At 38.9% G+C, this 20328-nt stretch overlaps 1 protein-coding gene across 3 annotated transcripts in view; it reads left to right on the plus strand.

Annotated features, from left to right (window-relative positions):
* slc52a2 (solute carrier family 52 member 2) overlaps positions 1–20328 on the plus strand; it is a 69789-nt gene that overhangs the window by 38490 nt on the left and 10971 nt on the right. Inside the window, exons 1-3 of one of the 3 annotated variants that reach the window (XM_028818022.2) lie at positions 2419–2558; positions 6026–6159; positions 12274–13138. In XM_028818022.2, coding sequence (XP_028673855.2) covers positions 6030–6159; positions 12274–13138 — 995 coding nt within the window. In that variant the 5' untranslated portion in view covers positions 2419–2558; positions 6026–6029. Of the gene's footprint in view, positions 1–2418; positions 2559–4178; positions 4356–6025; positions 6160–12273; positions 13139–20328 lie in introns of those variants that run through there. The other 2 variants (XM_028818021.2, XM_028818020.2) reach the window with 2 other exon arrangements.

The raw sequence follows: 20328 nt of genomic DNA on the forward strand, positions 1-20328 counted from the left end.
CGCATGGACTTGAAGGCAAATTTTTGATTGTGTTTGCAAAGTGACTGACATGCTCTCTAATTTCAACTCGCACATCTTTAAAACAATAATTAAGATATTATTGTAGGTGATGTATATTGCACACTCCTAGTGCGCATAAACATTTAAATACAGTGAATTCTTAAAGTATTAATTGAATAATAGTTGTTTTAGATTTTTGAATTCCGCTCAAAAATAATGCAAAACTTACCTATACTGTTTAATGTGACAAAAGGATACATTTTGTTTTCCATTGTTGTTAAATACTGCCACTGTTGCTGTAATAATATGGATGCCTGCAATGAAGCCCGTAAAACAAACTGAGATTATGCCTTATAGATAACAGAGTACTATAAACTGCATATAGTATTTAAATGTATGGTTAATTCTATTAACTCTTTAATTAGAATTTTTTGTTTACTTTTTGTACATGGACTTGAGCTGCACCTTTTGTAAGAAGATGTGCAATAGAAATAAATGTCTTTCAGGAAGCATTTGGGAACCTTTGCACCATTTTAAGGTATTTTTAACACTTGGTATTTTTTCTTTTCCTATTAGAATTATTGTCCATCGATCTTCCAAACTTGCTTTTCCATCTCATGTTTATGAAGGATCTGAATTCTGCCCTTGCAATGTAAAGCACAATATAGGAGTTGACCCTGAATAGGTCACCAGTCCACGATGGCACATACCCACTGCTTCACATCATTTATGGTTACCAAATAGCATGCTGGTTAAGTTTGAAGATATCAGTTTTGGTGAAATAGAGTAGCATCAACAGAGCAACTTGAAAAGAATACAGGCTTGGGCAGATTTGTATTAGATTAAATGTAAGTAAATATAAGGTACTAGCTGTGTAAGCCCATGCTGTAAAAAGCCCAGGGTCCTCAAATATTGAAATCATCAGGAAAAAACTGAAATGCAGAGATGTCTGTCAGGTAATTGAAAGGAACTACTCTGGGCATCTCTCTTCTAGGAGGATTTGTTTTGCTGATGTGCTCGGATTGCTTGTGCATTGGCGGCAGGAGGAATAGTAAAAGGGATACCGTTTTGCCGATGTTAGCGGCTAAGCGACTTTTGTCTGTCTTCGGAGGTTTCGTCTTGCAGACGTGCTTGCCCTGCTTGTGTTATTAGCAGCTAAGCGAGTTTTGTGTTTCTTCTGAGGCAGAGCCCTCACCCTAACTCCACCGCTCACTTCCAGGCCAGACAGACAAACACACACTCTGACTTTTCCACGCGTAGACGTGCTTATATATAAGATTACACTTAGGAAGTAGAGATGTTTGATTTGAATGTACAATGGAAGACCTGAGACTTGAAAGTACCACTTATGAGCAGGATTTAGGAGTCCTAGTGGACTTACAACAGTGCAAGTCCAGACAGTGAGGACTAATGTGATGTTGGGATGTACACCCATGCCTCATGATATACAAGTCAATGGAAGTTCTACTTAAGTTATATAACACACCAGTGAGGCTTCCCCTGGACTATGCAGTTTTGCTCTTCATATTGCAAAACCAACATACCTGTGCTTGATAAAGTCCAGAGAAGAGCAACTTGGCTGATTCAAGAGGTAAGAGCTATAAAGAAATATTTAACGAGTTGGACCTTTTCAGTTTAAGCAAACCGAGATTATGAGGTGACATAATTGAAGTTTTTAAAATTCTGAAAGGAATTAACACAGTTGATCTTTTAAAATGAGTTCAAGAACAGTTGGAAACATGTTAGGGGTACATTTTACACAAATGTTTTAACACTGAAACCATAGATACGTGTAATAAGATATCATTTAGTGTGGTAGACAGTGCTAGTTTTTCAAACTCGACTTGATGTGATTTTGGAGGAAGTGTATGGCTAGGTCTGGTGAGCTGTGTTAGAAGAATATTGACAAGAGCAGGCCATTTAGCCTAACGTTCAGTTAACTGAGAATTCGGTTCCAGCCTGCTTTAAAAGAAATCAATTTTGTTAACCGTATTGGTCAAGGGGCATTGTTTTCTTGGCAGTCTGCCCTTCTGTTTATTGAATCTGCTTTTCCAATCTTGATATCAAAGGGAGGTTGTATGGGGCAATAAATTAGTTAACACTGTGTTTAATCAGTGATAAGGTAAAACATGCTAGCTAGTAGAAAATAATGTTTGTGGCATTGCTGTAAAGCTAGACCAGATGTTAAGGTACAAAGAGCGGTCCTAAACAGATCTGAAAAGGGAGTGCATGGGCCCTAACGATAGCACAATGCCAGAAAGGTTTACTAATCTCAGAGTCGAGCTGACAACCTTCGGCTGAGTTCATGTTCTGCCTTTCAGATCACGAGAAAAGAGGCTGTGTTAGCTGTGCGTGTATACTTTAATGATTATTTTGTTTACTGCTTACTCGGCAAACTCCTTTACTCAAAGTAACTTGGTGTGCCAGGTTTTATCAGATTCTGACTTCCATTTACTTATATAATAGTTCAAATACCCCGAGTTGGAAATGTATATTGAATTGCCAGCCTTGTGGCTTAAAGTGCAACACCCTTGTCACTTGGCCATACAAAGGATTTAGTAAGTACAGTTTGTTTATTATAAGAATAGTGAATCTTTTTTAACATGTCTAATTATATAGCATAGTCAAGTAGGAATATCATTTTCTGTTTGATTCTCACACGAGGCAGAATGCTAACACAGTGGGGTGGTTGAAGATTCTGCTTCACATCTTGAGAAGAATAAATGGCTTCAAATCCTGGCCACTGAGTGTCACGGTTTGTGTGATTACAATGTTGCCTGACGACTGTAAATTGGCCATATGTGAGCGGTGTGGCAGTGGTTGTTGCTGTTTATATACTTGTTATGGCAGTGCTTCCAGGCTGTACCCTGACTCACTGCAATGCTAAAATCTGAAAAAATGAGTTCAGCAAATCTGCAGTCCAATAGTAATAGAGGTATTGTCACATTGGCAGAGTACAGTGAAATTCTTACTGACCAGCATGCACTTTGTTGGCAGTCTGCAGATAAACAAGAATGCAAGGGTGTACAATTACCAGAAAATTTAAAAACTGGCAAATGAATTGCCTTGTTGATATTATTGTAATTATTCATTTTGATTAATAATACTAGAGTGAAATTCATTTTATTGTGCTCTACCGTATTATGTATAGATACAATACAGTAGAACCTCTGTTTAGCAGAGAACCACTTAAACTGAAATTGCTAAATGTTGGATTAGTTGAAAAATTTAAAAAACGAGTGTTTAAAATAGTATTTTTTTATTTTTTTACAATAAATATAACCATGCCCTTGGTTAAAAAATATTTGCAACTGGTTTTGTAATTTAGTAAATTTACTGTTAATTTACTATATATTGAAATAATTATTTGAGTTATACTTGCATTCTTTTCATATTTCTTTGTGTAGTATTACTTTTGTAAAAGAAGCCATTACCACCATTCATAACATGTAAAATGTAAGAAAATGTTAAATATAATGTTAAATTGATGTTGCATTAAAAAAAAAAAAAAAAGTTGCATTTGTATGATAACCAATGGAGAGTAAAAAATATATATCTCCAGTGACAGTAATTTAAGATTAAGAAGTTAAAATAAACACAACCTGATAGTTGTGTTTGTATGTGATATGTAATAAATGTAACAAGCTTGCTATACTGTATATTAATATTAAGAAGTATAAAGGTAGTGACAGTTACATGCTGCTGTCCCTGTGTAATTTATAAATGTAACAATATTAATATACAGTATAGCAAGCTTAAGAAGTATAAAGGTAATGACACAGTTACATGCTGCTGTCCCTGTGTAATTTATAAATGTAACAATATTAATATACAGTATAGCAAGCTTAAGAAGTATAAAGGTAGTGACACAGTTACATGCTGCTGTCCCTGTGTAATTTAATGTGCTAGAATACAAATGTAGCCCCATCAAATAAAAAAAAAAAATGCTGCCTAATACTTTGTGCTTACATAGCTTTTGCACATTATCGGTCATCTTTTACATATATAAAATATGTCCGTAACTACCACAATGTGAACAGTGTATACGTTTGGCATAAATACCATATGACACTCACTAATCGTGAATGTGTAGTCTGTTTGCGAAAGCACTGGAGTCTGATCCAACATTTGAGATAAGATAAAGACGGTCCAACTTTGGAAAAATAATTGCGGAAGGAGATGACTTCTCTTACCCTGGGTGTTGGATCGTTTTTTAAAACCTGTGCTCTGCACCGTTTTAATCTGAGCCTGGTCTTTTGATGAATAAAAGGCATTGAGTTAATAAAAGGCTACTGTTCTTGGATTTTGCTTTTCATTGCGGTGCTGGATACAGATTTGTGTTATTGTATACACAGGTAATTAATGTGCTTATTATGTTAGCTAATGACTGTAACCTGGCTGAATGTGGAGATGTCTGTGGGCATTGGCCTCACTTGCATGTGTTTGGTAGGTCCTGGTGGGGGAAAAAAAAAGGAAGATTCAATTTGAGTGTGAAAACTCCACACAGAGTTTTGATACCTGTTACTGGCAGCCGTTTGGCATGTGTGTACCATGAACCTCTCACTTATAGACTTAACCTTCCAGCAGAATGCTTTCAACTTCTGGGTAAATCACGCACTCGAACACCAGTGGAAATTATGGGAAGTACAATTAGCATTGAAGTCAGTAAGCACTTCTTTATACAAAGAGTTGTGGGAATCTGGAATAAATTACTGAGCCGTGTAGTTGAAGTAGAAATCTTGACAACCTTTAAGTATCTGGTTGAAATATTGGAACACCTTCGCTATTAGCTAAACAAATTAGCTTGATGGACTGAATGGACTCCTCTCATTTTTGAAATGTATGTACAGGATATGTACAAGGGAAGTGTGACAGTGGTGAGGTCTGCGGTAGGAGTGACGGAGGTGGGATTACATCAGGGATCGGCTCTGAGCCCTTTCTTATTTCCAATGGTGATGGACAGGTTGAGAGATGAGATTAGACAGGAGTCCCCGTGGACTGTGATGTTTGCTGATGACATTGTGATCTGTAGTGATAGTAGGGGGGCAGGTTGAGGAGACTCTGGAGAGGTGGAGATATGGTCTAGAGAGGAGAGGAATGTAGGTCAGTAGGAACAAGACAGAATGTGTGTGAATGAGAAGGAGGTCAGTGGAATGGTGAGGATGGAGGAAGCAGAGTTGGTGAAGGTGGAGGAGTTTAAATACTTGGTATCAACAGTACAGAGTAATGGGGATTGTGGAAGAGAGGTGAAAAAGAGAGTAGGCAGGGTGAAATGGGTGGAGAAGAGTGTCTGGAGTGATTTGTGACAGACGGGTATCAGCAAGAGTGAAAGGGAAGGTCTACAGGACGCTAGTGAGACCAGCTATGTTATATGGGTTGGAGACGGCGGCACTGACCAGAAAGCAGGAGACCGAGCTGGAGGTTGCAGAGTTAAAGATGCTAAGATTTGCATTGGGTGTGACGAGGATGGATAGGATTAGAAATGAGGACATTAGAGGGTCAGCTCAAGGTGGACAGTTTGGAGACAAAGTCAGAGAGGCAAGATTGCGTTGGTTTGGACATGTGCAGAGGAGAGATGCTGGGTGTATTGGGAGAAGAATGCTAAGGATAGAGCGGCCAGGGAAGAGGAAAAGAGGAAGGCCTAAGAGGAAGTTTATGGATGTGGTGAGAGAGGACATGCAGGTGATGGGTGTAACAGAACAAGATGATGAGGACAGAAAGATATGGAAGAAGATGATCAACTGTGGTGACCCCTAACTGGAGCAGCCGAAAGAAGAAGATGTTCTTAACTCTATTCAGGGTCACTGTGAGCTGAAGCCTGTCCCAGCAGAATTGGGTACTAAGTTGGAAAAATTAGTGCTTGTCCCTCACAGGCCCTGTTCACATAGCATCAATTTGGACCTGCCTATCTGTGTTGCTTCTGTGAATTTGTTTCTTATGTTTGGCACACTTATTTTGAAATATGAATGATAACTTCAGTGTACAAGGAATGGAGTATGCTTAACATATTTTGGTTGTTCTACAGGAAAATGGCTGACTCCTTGTGGAAGAGACCTTTGGTGATACATGTCCTAGTTTCCCTATTTGGCATGGGCTCTTGGGTCTCTGTGAACTCTCTGTGGGTGGAGTTGCCTGTGGTGGTCAGCAGACTTCCTGAAGGTAATGGCTTTGATTCATCTGATAACATTGTGTCACCATGCAACTGTACACATTTTTTGGTTTATGTTTTTAAAAAAAAAAAGTAAGAATTTAACTTCTAGGTCAGGGCTGACAGGCTCATTCTTCAGAGCAACACAGTGTAGCTGGTTTTCCTTCTGGTGCTAGTATTAAAGGAGCAGCTGTTTATTGAACTTTCATCCATCTGCGTTCTAAATGCATGGAGGCAAGATGGGATGCTTGTGTGGACAAAGAGTATAGGTCCTTATTTAGAGGCTCACACTTTATACAGTTTGTTTAAATTATTGATTATCTTTGATTGGCATTACCCACACTCCACTTGATTGGTTTAGATCCTACCTCTCAGGCCGCACTCAGTTCATACAGCTTGAAATCTTCACATCCCAACCCACCGCTGTTACTTCAGGTGTGCCCCAGGGCTCTGTCCTGGGGCCTCTTCTTTTTATTATTTACCTTCTTCCCCTTGGCAGTATTTTTCGTAAATATAACATTAATTTTCACTGTTATGCTGATGACACCCAGCTCTACCTTGCTAGTAAACCCACCTCCTCTTTTCCACCACCTTCGCTTATTGACTGCATTGCTGAAATTAAATTCTGGTTTTCTTCGAATTTTCTTAAATTAAACAGTGACAAAACTGAGGTTCTCCTCATTGGTTCAAAATCATCATTATCCATCCATCCATCCATCCATTTTCCAACCCGCTGAATCCGAACACAGGGTCACGGGGGTCTGCTGCAGCCAATCCCAGCCAACACAGGGCACAAGGCAGGAACCAATCCCGGGCAGGGTGCCAACCCACCGCAGTCATCATTATCCAAAACCAATAATCTTTCTCTTATTATTGATAACTCTGTTGTTTCCCCATCACCTCAGATCAAGAGTCTGGGTGTCATCCTCAACAGTACTCTATCTTTCCAATCTCACATTAATAACATCACCCGGTCTGCTTACTTCCACCTACGTAATATTAATCGCATTCGCCCCTCCCTCACTCCTCATACCACTGCCATTCTTGTTCATAGTCTTGTCACTTCTCGGCTGGACTACTGCAATTCACTCCTCTTTGGTCTCCCTAATAAATCTCTTCATAAGCTTCAGTTAGTCCAGAATTCTGCAGCACGTATCATTACTCGTACCTCATTTATTCACCATATTACTCCGGTCTTGCAGCAGCTTCATTGGCTCCCGATTAAGTTTCGAACTGATTTTAAGATTCTGCTATTAACATTTAAGGCCATTCATAACCTCGCCCCTCCATATCTGTCTGACCTTCTTCATGTTGCCATTCCCTCCCGTAACCTTAGATCCTCTTCCTCCACCCATCTGACTGTCCCTCTCACCCGTCTAACCTTCATGGGGAGCAGAGCATTCGGCCATTCTGCTCCCAAGCTCTGGAATTCATTACCTACTGAGCTCAGAAACATCAAATCATATTCATTCTTGAAATGTAAACTTAAAACACATCTGTTTAAAATGGCCTTTTCTTTTTCTTTATGATTATAGTGGTCTTGTTTGGTTTTAATTTTTAGATTTTCTGATGTTTTAATTTGTCTATAATTGTGTCTCTTATTTATTTATTTGTTTGTTCGGTGTCCTTGAGTTCTCTGAAAGGTGCCTTGTATAAATAAAATGTATTATTATTATTATTATTAAATATGTAAATGTTACAAAACCACAAATACCTGCATAAGAACTTAAAGCACAAATCACACTGAAACAAAATGTGTTGCTTGGTAGTTAGACTGTCAAACATTTTGCTTCACGAAAAAATGTTGATGATAGACACCTTCAAGCTGAACACACATTGAATTTCAGATTGACTGTATCACATAGGAATTTGGAGGGATGTAAAATGAACTTTTATTGAATTTAGTGCATCTTAACTGCTTAACAATACTGTCATATTGCATTCATTCAACTGAGCTAAAATATTTTTGTTGTAGATGTGTTTGTGCTCCACATCTGATTTTCATTGCAGTGTCCCACAATACTTGGCTAGCAGTGATAGATTACATATGTCCTGATATCACCTTTTCATCATTACAATGTCCTGACAAAGTGCATGTAATTACCTTCGACCTCACTAGCAGATCTTCGAGCCACTTATCATGAATGATGTGTCTGATTTGTGGACTAACAAAAACGCCTTCATTAATCTTGGCATTAGTTATTCACAAAAACATCTGTCTGAAATATCAAAGTCCTTCACTTCCCTTGTTCAACGTTTTCATCAGTCAAAGGGTTTCTATGATGAGGAGGCAAAAAATATTTTTATTGGGCCGCCAAGTGGTTTATGTGCTACACTTTTCTGCTCTGCTTACAGAGTGGCCAATTGTTAATGTAATGAGGCTCTATAGCAGGGGTCGGCAAGGTCAATCCTGGGGGGCCGCAGTGGATGTAGGTTTTTGTTCCAACCCAATTGCTTAATAAGAAGCATCTTTCACTCAAGTAACACTTCTGCTTCATTTCAGTTGTCTTGCTTGTTAAGATTTGAAACCCTTATTGCTTATTTTAGTCTTAAACAGCTGCATTCTCTGTTTTTAATTACTTCTTATTAACAATAAGATGCAAATGACAAAAGAAACCAGCATTTCTCCATTTAGCTTGTTACCATTTACACCTGTGTCTATTTATTTATCATGCACTGATTGGTTTAATTAAATACTTGGAAGGAAAGTGAAGAGAAAAATGTGAAGGACTGAGAATTACTCATCCATTTAAGGCCACAAATCATTTAGTTGAAATCCTTAGAAAGGAAGAAAATCTAGGATATAGGAATGACATGACATTGCAGAGTTAAAGCAGTAACTAAGCAATTAAGTTATGGGCAAGGATCATTTTCTAATTAAGTAACTGGGCTGGAACAAAGACCTGCAGCCACTGTGGCCCTCCAGGACTGACTGTGCCCACCCCTGCTCTATAGCATGGCTATCCCATTCACAGTACTAATAGCATCTAGCACTAATAGCCATTACCATTGGTATACACCTACTAACTTATGAAAGAAAAATCACTTATACTTATGATAGAAAATCACAAAAAACAGCAATTACAATTGCATGTAATAAGAAAATTTAAAGATGAATTTTTTGATCAGCAGACCAAAATCAGCAAGATACGCCTAAAATTGTTTAGTAAACAAAATATTGATTTTCAAGTGATAAGCAACACTAAACGTACAGTACATTTCTTTCATGAAAATTTCATATCGTAGGAATATTGTAACGTGAAACCTAAATTGTATTGTGGGCTCATGCTTACTAAACACAAAGACAAAACAAAGGCAAAAAACGAATTAATAACATAATATGAAAAGTAATATCTGAAAAACAACAGTAAGACCAAATAAAGAGAACATTCTTGAGTTAGTGAAAAGACCCTGGCTGAAATGCAACAAACGGCTAATGCTGCATAAAGCACTGAGATTTCATGAGACTGCTGTAAACAGTGATTTGTAAATCTGCTGTGTTTTTTTTTTGACTTGAACCCTCTTAAAAGCACATTCTTATTATATTGATCTACTAGGGGGGCCAAGCCCACTGGCACCTTTGGCGCCCAACCCCCAGTGGCAGCTAGAATATTAGTCAAATCTGTAAATGTACAAAAGAAAAATTATTATTTATTGGAGTCAAAATCATAAAATTCTATAAATATGTTAAAGAAACATTAATTATTTAACCGAGTAAAAATCCATGAAATGAGAATAAAATATTTACTCTCTCACTGATTAGAATATTCCCATTAAACTGAGGTCCACTATGCTCAGAGTATTTATAAGAGACTAAATAAATGACCCATTCATTTTAACTGACTTTCATATAGATAAAAAAACTTTTCTTTAAAAAATGACTCATTTAAATAAGAGGAAAAATCACATGAAAACTAAAGTGGTATGCAATGGGTCATCGTAACTTGACCTTCAGCTAACTAGATAGATACTTTATTAATCCCAAGGGGAAATTCACATACTCCAGCAGCACCTTACTGATACAAAAAACAATATTAAATTAAAGAGTAATAAAAATGTAGGTAAAAACAGACAATAACTTTGAATAATGTTAACGTTTACCCCCCTCCCGGTGGAATTGAAGAGTCGCATAGTGTGGGGAAGGAACAATCTCCTCAGTCTGTCAGTGGAGCAGGATGGTGACAGCAGTCTGTCGCTGAAGCTGCTCGTCTGTCTGGAGATGATCCTGTTTAGTGGATGCAGTGGATTCTCCATGATTGACAAGAGTCTGCTCAGCGCCCGTCGCTCTGCCACAGATGTCAAACTGTCCAGCTCTGTGCTTACAATACAGCCTGCTTTCCTCACCAGTTTGTCCAGGCGTGAGGTGTCTTTCTTCTTAATGCTGCCTCCCCAGCACACCACTGCGTAGAAGAGGGCGCTCACCACAACCGTCTGATAGAACATCTGCAGCATCTTATTGCAGATGTTGAAGGACGCCAATCTTCTAAGAAAGTATAGTCGGCTCTGTCCTCTCTTGCACAGAGCATCAGTATTGGTAGTCCAGTCAACTAAATCACCTAAATACAAACATCGGTGTTATGAATAGATCTTTTTTTTAAATAGTTTGTTCCTGTAAAAGAAAGTTTACTTGATCAAAAATAAAAACCACGACTTTCTTGATATTTTATTGTATAATTTAAAAACTGAATAAGAATCTAAAAATCTAACAACATCACATTAAAGTTTGATAAATTCTGAAAAGAATGATACCAAACATATATATGTAGGTTTTAAAATAAGCCCGATTTAAAGTATGACTAGAAACGTTACATAAAATCGTTGCACTTTTAGGCTTAGGGTTTTATATATATACTAGTCATTTAGCCCGTTACAATAACGGGCGCTAGAACAGTAGTACATAAATATTAGTAGGAACAGTCTATATTAAATGGCAAGGGACTTTGACCTCATGCTTTTTGTTGGTCGTATTTTTCTTTCTTTCAGCCTTTCTTTTGTTGATGTTTACTTGCTGAGCTGACTGTTCTTCGTGGGCGGCCGACGTGTATTGTGTGTCTTTAATTTTCTGTGACAGTAATACCGTCTTGTACATCCGCTGGCTCGTACGTCCGTAATATACCTTTAATTTTCTCTGGCGGTAATACTGGCTTGCATGTGGCTGTAATATGCGTCACTGTATTGTGTACCTTTAATTTCCTCTCGCAGTAATACTGGTTTGTATTTCCGTAAAACGCCTCTAACTTTCGCTGACAGTAATATCGCTCATCGCACCGTGCCCCGCGCATGCGCACTTCACCAGAAGACACGGACACCTGGACGCACAAAGGGATTTTATTAAAGAGGATATATATATATATATATATATATATATATATATATATATATATATATATATATATATATATATATATATATATATATATATATATATGAGTAGATTGTGTTTTACTGGCCATATCCAAATCTGAGGTTGTGGGGTCCACATTCTATCCCAGCACAGCACAAGAATGGCCCACTCTCAGGCTGTGTCCATTGCTGTTCTTTATGTGTAAAATGCAAATGAATTGAAATTTGAAAATTTAATTTCTAGCATGGAGGGCACTTCCTCTTACCGTTTCCATCGATGCACAGACGTGCAGTGTAGGAGAACAGCTATGTCGTGTGTTTTCAATTGTTATAGTGTGGGCACAAATAACTTCATAAATGATATGAAAATGCGGGCAGAGGTCGTTTTCCTTTAAAAACTACATTATATACAAAAAAACCACAGTAGTATGGGTGTTTTCTCAGATGGTGTACACACTCACACATTGAAACTGGCCAGTTTATTGTAGATTCCTAATTAAAATCGTCACATGTGGAAGGAGAACAGGCATACCCAGGGAAAAAAATGAGGACACAATGGGAGAACAAGCAAGCTGCACATAAGACCGTGGGGCTGTGAAACGGCAGTGTTGGTCACTCTGCTGTCCCCAAGTTGTGTAAGAGTACTAATTATTTAATACAAATACATTTTTCAAAGTGGGCTACTTTGCATGGTAAACATACTCAAGGCTTATTTCTTTTTTTTTTTTAATTTTAAGTTGAACCCTTAATTTAACATCCTTTACTATCTTTCCTTATTTCAGGGTGGGACCTGCCTGCTTATCTTTCAGTTCTGATTGCTTTTGGAAATGTTGGGCCAATTGCAGTAACCCTGATGCACCATTTTACCCCAGGAAGACTAAATGAGCGCTTGCTGATCCACAGCATTCAAGCCTTAGCTGTTATTGCCGCTGTGTTCCTTGCCATCTTCTGGACTGTAACTGTGGATGTAGCTGGAGTCCTTCACTCTCTTCCCTTCCTTATACTGACTTTCATCTTGGCCCTGGTGTCCTGCACATCTAATGTTTCTTTTCTTCCTTTCATGTACCGTTACCCACCTCAGTATATCCGCACGTTCTTTGTGGGTCAGGGTCTTAGTGCACTGTTCCCTTGCGTTGTGGCTCTGGGGCAAGGAGTCGGCAAGTTGGAATGTCGAAACAATACTTTGGGTAACGGTACACTGCAGCCTTTCTACTTAAAGGAGAACTTCCCTGCTGACAACTTTTTCTGGTTCTTGTCTGTTATGTTGACCATATCAGGACTCTCTTTCTTAGCTTTAAATTTTGCTGTCCATAATAGGAAGTCCTCTGAGCCATCTGGAAATGGCCAAAGCAGTTCAACCTCAGCGATGTCTGCAGAAAGCAATGAATCATTATCCCTTAAAGATGGAAATCATCCAAAAACTGAAGATGAAGTGAAGATTATTAAGATTGACCCCTTCTGGACAGCTCATAATGTATACCTGCTGCTGCTTCTGGCTGTGTCCAATGCCCTGACCAATGGAGTGTTACCTTCAGTGCAGAGTTTTTCTTGCCTGCCTTATGGAAGCATGACCTATCATTTATCTGTTGTTCTGGGAAACATCGCCAATCCATTAGCCTGCTTTGTGGCCATGTTTTATCTGTACAGGTAATGTTATACGTTTATGTGTATTTACATGTTATATATATACTGTATGTTTCAAAGAATATTCAACAGGTGTATTTAGCCATTGAACCATCTCCATATAATCATGTTTAGCCAGTTACAGCAGAAACAGGGATGAAAGGCAGGAATCAACATTGGATGGGATGCTAATCCGTTGCAGAGCACCAAGTGTATAAATATCAGATATGATACACTTAGTACCAGTGCAATTTTAGAACATTAGAAAAATATTGGTGAGAACAAGCCATTCAGCCCAACAAAGCTCAGCAATCCTATCCATTTCATTTCTCCAAAATAACATCCAGTCGAGTTTTGAAAGTCTCTAAAGTCCCACTGTCTATCACACAACTTGGTCACTTATTCCATTTGTCTGTATCTGAAGAAAAACTTCCTAATGTTTGTGTGAAGTTCCTAACTTGCAGGTGTGTTAATTGTAAAGTTTACATTTTATTTAGCCCTGTAATGATGCATTTTTAACTGAAAAAAAAATGGAATAAAAGTAAGTAGTGCTGCTGTGTTACAGCTCCAGTGAGAGACAAGGCCTTGTGTGGTGGGAGGAAGAAAGGTCGTTTGGTACTTGAGAGAGAGAGAAAAGCTAGGGATGTGAGAATGACCTCAGTTTGGTGCTTGCGAGTGAGAAAGTAGACAAGCCAACCAACATGTTGGCCAGGGATTTTTGTTTATATTAGTCATTAAAAGTGCTTACGTTTTGTTATTTTGTTACCATTATATGTTCTGTTGCTCCTTGCCTTAGACCTGCAATGTTATATTTATTTTTCTTGATAACTACATCAGCTGGGATTCCATGGTATTCTGGTCTGGGGTTACCTTGCAAGCACCTCAAAAAGCACCTTATACAGTCATATGAAAAAGTTTGGGACCCCCTCTCAGCCTGCATAATAATTGACTCTCCTTTCAACAAAAAAGATGATAATGGCATGTCTTTCATTTCCTTGGAACATCTGAGTACTGGGGTGTTTTCCGAACAAAGATTTTTAGTGAAGCAGTATTTAGTTGTATGAAATTAAATCAAATGTGAAAAACTGGCTGTGCAAAAATGTGGGTCCCCTTGAAATGTTGCTGATTTGAATGCCTGTCACTGCTCAATGCTGATTAATGGCAACACCAAATTGGTTGGATGAGCTCATTAAGCCTTGAACTTCATAGACAGGCGTGTCCAATCATGAGATACAGTAATCCCTCACTCATCGCGGGAGATAGGTTCCAAGGCTGACCGCGATAACTGAATTTCCGCGAAGTAGGGACACCATATTTATTTAATTATTTAACGTGTATTTGGACGTTTTTAAACCCTCCCTGTATTGTTTACAACCCACCCTTTACTCTATTAATAACAGGGACAACTGCTAAGCAATATGAAATCAGTAGATAAGTTTACACTTACTGTATAGCGAAGTACACGTAGCAGCTTGTAGGAGGTCATGACGTCGTTGACCTTGTTGCAAAGATTCCTAAAGCAGATTCCATCCAGACTACTGCCTTATCACATCCACTTGCAACTCGTTTTGCACCCTGGTTAAAGGACACTGCGGCTGTAGATCTTATATGCTTTTCCTCCTTTTTAAATAAAAAGAATCATGGACTCATTGATGCTGTGATGGTGTCCTGCAGCGGTGTAGCTGTTCCCTTCCTTCAACATATCCAAAACTGTTACCTTTTCTGCAATCATTTGCATCTTCTGTTGGCGCTTGGACATGGCCCCTGAAGCAGTAGCACGTTAATGCTGAATGAGTGAGATGAGACTTCCTGGTTAATGCAGCACTCCGTCACTGAGCCAATCAGCAGCACACAGGAACTTAACTGCGTGCTCTGATTGGGTAGCTTCTCAGCCATCCGCCAATAGCATCTCTTGTATGAAATCAACTGGGCAAACCAACTTAGGAAGCAAGTACCAGAAGTAAAAAGACCCATTGTCCGCAGAAACCCGCGAAGCAGCGAAAAATCTGCGTTATATATTTAGATATGCTTACATATAAAATCCTCGAAAAGTGAACCGCGAAGTAGCGAGGGATTACTGTATAAAGGTATTTAAGGTGGTCAATTGCAAGTTGTGCTTCCCTTTGACTCTCCTCTGAAGACTGACAGCATGGGATCCTCAAAGCAACTCTCAAAAGATCTGAAAACAAAGATTGTTCAGTCTCCTGGTTTAGGGGAAGGCTACAAAAAGCTATCTCAGAGGTTTAAACTGTCAGTTTCAACTGTAAGGAATGGAATCAGGAAATGGAAGGCGACAGGCACAGTTGCTGTTAAACCCAGCAGGTCTGGCAGGCCAAGAAAAATACAGGAGCGGCAAATGAGCAGGATTGTGAGAATGGTTACAGACAACCCACAGATCACCTCCAAAGACCTGCAAGAACATCTTGCTGCAGATGGTGTATCTGTACATCGTTCTACAATTCAGCGCAGTTTGCACAAAGAACATCTGTATGGCAGGGTGATGAGAAAGAAGCCCTTTCTGCACTCACACCGCAAATAGTCGCTGCTTGTATGCAAATGCTTCATTTTGGAACAAAGTGCTTTGGACTGATGAGACAAAAATTGAGTTATTTGGTCATAACAAAAAGCAATTTGCATGGCGGAAGAAGAACACCTGCTACCTACTGTCCAATTTGGTGGAGGTTCCATCATGCTGTGGGGCTGTTGCTAGTTCAGGGACTGGGGCCCTTGTTAAAGTCGAGGGTCAGATGAATTCAACCCAATATCAACAAATTCTTCAGGATAATGTTCAAACATCAGTCACAAAGTTGAAGTTACGCAGGGGTTGGATATTCCAACAAGACGATGACCCAAAACACAGTTCGAAATCTACAAAGGCATTCATGCAGAGGGAGAAGTACAATGTGCTGGAATGGCCATCACAGTCCCCTGACTTGAATATCATTGAAAATCTATGGGATGATTTGAAGCAGGCTGTCCATGCTCAACAGCCATCAAATTGAACTGAACTGGAGAGATTTTGTATGGAAGAATAGTCAAAAATACCTCCATCCAGAATCCAGACACTCATCAAAGGCTATAGGAGGTGTCTAGAGGCTGTTAGATTTGCAAAAGGAGGCTCAACTAAGTATTGATGTCATATCTCTGTTGGGGTGCCCAAATTTATGCATCTGTCTAATTTTGTTATGATGCATATTGCATATTTTCTGTTAATGCAATAAACTTAATGTCACTGCTGAAATACTGCTGTTTCCATAAGGCATGTCATATATTAAGAGGAAGTTTCTACTTTGAAAGCTCAGCCAATGATAAACAAAAATCCAAAGAATTAAACTTTTTCATATGACTGTACCTGTGAGAAACATTTACACAAATTTAACTACTAATGCATTTACATATGTGTAGTTGAATGCTTAAGTAATATCAATGTCAAACTGTTCATATTTGCACTTACTGTTATCCATTTCAGGGTCAGTGGGAAGCCACAGCATATCTTTGCAGCACTGGGTAGAAGCCAGGAATCACTACTGAAAGTGATGCCACTCCACTGCAGTTCACAATAGGGATGTCACAATATGAGAATTTTTGTACAGTAAAACCTCGATTATCTGTCAGGGGCCGGGGACATATGTGCATTTACTACATTAATCACATTTTAGAGGTTATACCTAATAAACATTTGTTTGGCTTCAAAAGCCAAACAAATGATACAAAAATAACTTTTGCCTGTTTGTATTTAACATCCATATGCTCTTTTGCCCGTCCTGCTAACTGACATAATTGCAGTGCTTTGTGCTTCAAAGCACCAAATCACTTTTAGTATTAACAAATGGAGCAGCTTGCTTCATCACCAGTGTAAGTCAAGCCAAATAGCCACTTCGTCTGAAACTTGCCTGGATTTTTTACTTGATACAATTGTTGTTAGAGCTGACAGTGTGCACAGTCCTCTACAGGTGCTGGTCATAAAATTAGAATATCATGACAAAGGTGATTTATTTCCATAATTCCATTCAAAAAGTGAAACTTGTATATTAGATTCATTCATTACACACAGACTGATGTATTTCAAATGTTTATTTCTTTTAATGTTGATGATTATAACTGACAACTAATGAAAGTCCCAAATTCAGTATCTCGGAAAATTAGAATATCAATTAAGACCAATGCAAAAAAAGGATTTTTAGAAATGTTGGCCAACTGAAAGGTATGAACATGAAAAGTATGAGCATGTACAGCACTCAATATTTAGTTGGGGCTCCTTTGGCCTGGATTACTGCAGCAATGCGGCGTGGCATGGAGTCGATCAGTCTGTGGCACTGCTCAGGTGTTATGAGAGCCCATGTTGCTCTGATAGTGGCCTTCAGCTCTTCTGAATTGTTGGGTCTGGCGTATTGCATCTTCCTCTGCACAGTACCCCATAGATTTTCTATGGGGTTAAGGTCAGGCGAGTTTGCTGGCCAATCAAGAACAGGGATACCATGGTCCTTAAACCAGGTACTGGAAGCTTTGGCACTGTGTGCAGGTGCCAGGTCCTGTTGGAAAATGAAATCTGCATCTCCATAAAGTTCATCAGCAACAGGAAGCATGAAGTGCTCTAAAACTTCCTGGTAGACAGCTGCGTTGACCTTGGACCTCAGAAAACACAATGGACCAACACCAGCAGATGACATGGCACCCCAAACCATCACTGACTGTGGAAACTTTACACTGGACCTCACGCAACGTGGATTCTGTGCCTCTCCTCTCTTCCTCCAGACTCTGGGACCTTGATTTCCAAAGGAAATGCAAAATTTACTGTCATCAGAGAACATAACTTTGGACCACTCAGCAGCAGTCCAAAGGCGAGACGCTTCTGATGCTGTCTCTTGTTCAAGAGTGGCTTGACACAAGGAATGCGACAGCTGAAACCCATGTCTTGCATACGTCTGTGCCTGGTGGTTCTTGAAGCACTGACTCCAGCTGCAGTCCACTCTTTGTGAATCTCCCCCACATTTTTGAATGGGTTTTGTTTCACAATCCTCTCCAGGGTGCGGTTATCCCTATTGCTTGTCCACTTTTTTCTACCACATCTTGTCCTTCCCTTCGCCTCTCTATTAATGTGCTTGGACACAGAGCTCTGTGAACAGCCAGCCTCTTTAGCAATGACCTTTTGTGTCTTGCCCTCCTTGTGCAAGGTGTCAATGGTCGTCTTTTGGACAACTGTCAAGTCAGCAGTCTTCCCCATGATTGTGTAGCCTACAGAACTAGACTGAGAGACCATTTAAAGGCTTTTGCAGGTGTTTTGAGTTAATTACTGATTAGAGTGTGGCACCAGGTGTCTTCAATATTGAACCTTTTCACAATATTCTAATTTTCTGAGATACTGAATTTGGGACTTTCATTAGTTGTCAGTTATAATCATCAACATTAAAAGAAATAAACATTTGAAATACATCAGTCTGTGTGTAATGAATGAATCTAATATACAAGTTTCACTTTTTGAATGGAATTACTGAAATAAATCACCTCTGTCATGATATTCTAATTTTATGACCAGCACCTGTATAAGCATAACAGTGGATGCATGTGAGGTTCACATATGAACCTGAACTGCATAAACTGGTTAGAATATGGACATCTGAAAACAAGCTCAATGCAATTAGAGAATGAATGTGAAGCCTGAAGCCTCCATTTCTTTTAATGGACTGTGTAGTACACATTATTACAAGTTATTCACCTCACCTTTCAACTTCTACAAGTTCATGACACTATGGGTTAAACGATTACAGGTCACATCTGATCACTCGCATCACATTTCACAATTAGCTCAGTAATCAGATAAAAGTATCAACAATGAAAACCTATTTATGTGTGCTTTGGCTTCTTTTATTGTTATTATTTTGTTAATAACAATTAGCATGAATCCTGTAATCACACACTCAAATTCTCCTGCCTCTATCACAAAGCACCACTGTGAGATATATTTATATGTAGTTTTATGCCCATAATTTTTGATGCTTATTATTGTGCCTTCTGGAGTAATTTGTCTATTTGTAGGCATGCATGACTTTTACTCGGTACTACTGATACTATACAAAAGCTTGTACTGTTATGTTTTTAGAACATTAGTATCAATTTATTACCTAAGAATTTTTGTGACATTTCTAGCTCACAAGCACTCATCGTCACTCAAAGTAAGTGAATTTAGAGTTGCTAGTCAGTCTAGTACAAACCTGTTTGGGATGCAGCTGGAACAAAATCAAACTACACACACAGAGACGTAGGTAGAAGCTACAAACTCTATAGCCACCAGGATTGAACACAGAAATACAGTATGGAGTTGTGAGACAGAATCTCTAATGACTGAGCCACCATGGCACACCTAAAATTAGTGTTGGGGAAAAAAGAAAAAAAAACAGGGACACCCAAATGGACTGCGGTTGTTCTTCTAATTCCTCTGCCACATACAGGATTCAGATCACTTCTTTGCACACAAAATGTCCAGAAGGTGGAGCTCTTACAAAGAAAGACACGAGCAGTCAGCAGATTTATCATTTATTGCTTGAAAATGTGTTTGTTTTTGAAAATTCTAGTTTTTTAATCCCTACACTAAAAAATATTAAAAAAAAAACCTTTGAGAGTCATTTAGGATAAGGACTTTTTTCCACCTGTGGTGGGCTGGCGCCCTGCCCAGGGTTTGTTCCTACCTTGCATCCTGTGCTGGCTGGGATTGGCTCCGGCAGACCCCCGTGACCTTGTGTTAGGATACTGTGGGTTGGAATCTGACTGACTTTTTTCCACTTTTTTTTTTTTTGAAAATTGTAAATTTTATTCATTTTTCAAAATCTTTGTATGGATGTAAAAATGTTGCTTCATACATTTGGGAATTTAGGGCTTCATACAGGGAAAGGGTTGGCAAAATGGATAATAATATGATGGCCTTACTGAATGAGGAAGAAAAAATTTGGTACACGGACAACACCAAAAAATATGCTGTCATTCATTTATTGAATTTGTGGTATGAACAATGCCCGGCACCTCCAAAACTGTAAATCAATGACGTCTGTGCCTTGTCTGCTTTCTACCATTGTTATTGCTGTGTTTCTTGATTCTGCCTTTACCCCTCCAATCCTTTCAGCTCCTTGAATCACTAGTCATCTGTTTAATCTTTAACCCTGTCACTCAGCTGTCAAGGGTGGAGCCCTATGCCCTCGTTAAAAAATCACTTTGCTGGA

Source organism: Erpetoichthys calabaricus, chromosome 13 (genome assembly GCF_900747795.2).
Source record: "Erpetoichthys calabaricus chromosome 13, fErpCal1.3, whole genome shotgun sequence".
In the NCBI taxonomy this organism is placed as follows: Eukaryota; Metazoa; Chordata; class Cladistia; order Polypteriformes; family Polypteridae; genus Erpetoichthys; species Erpetoichthys calabaricus.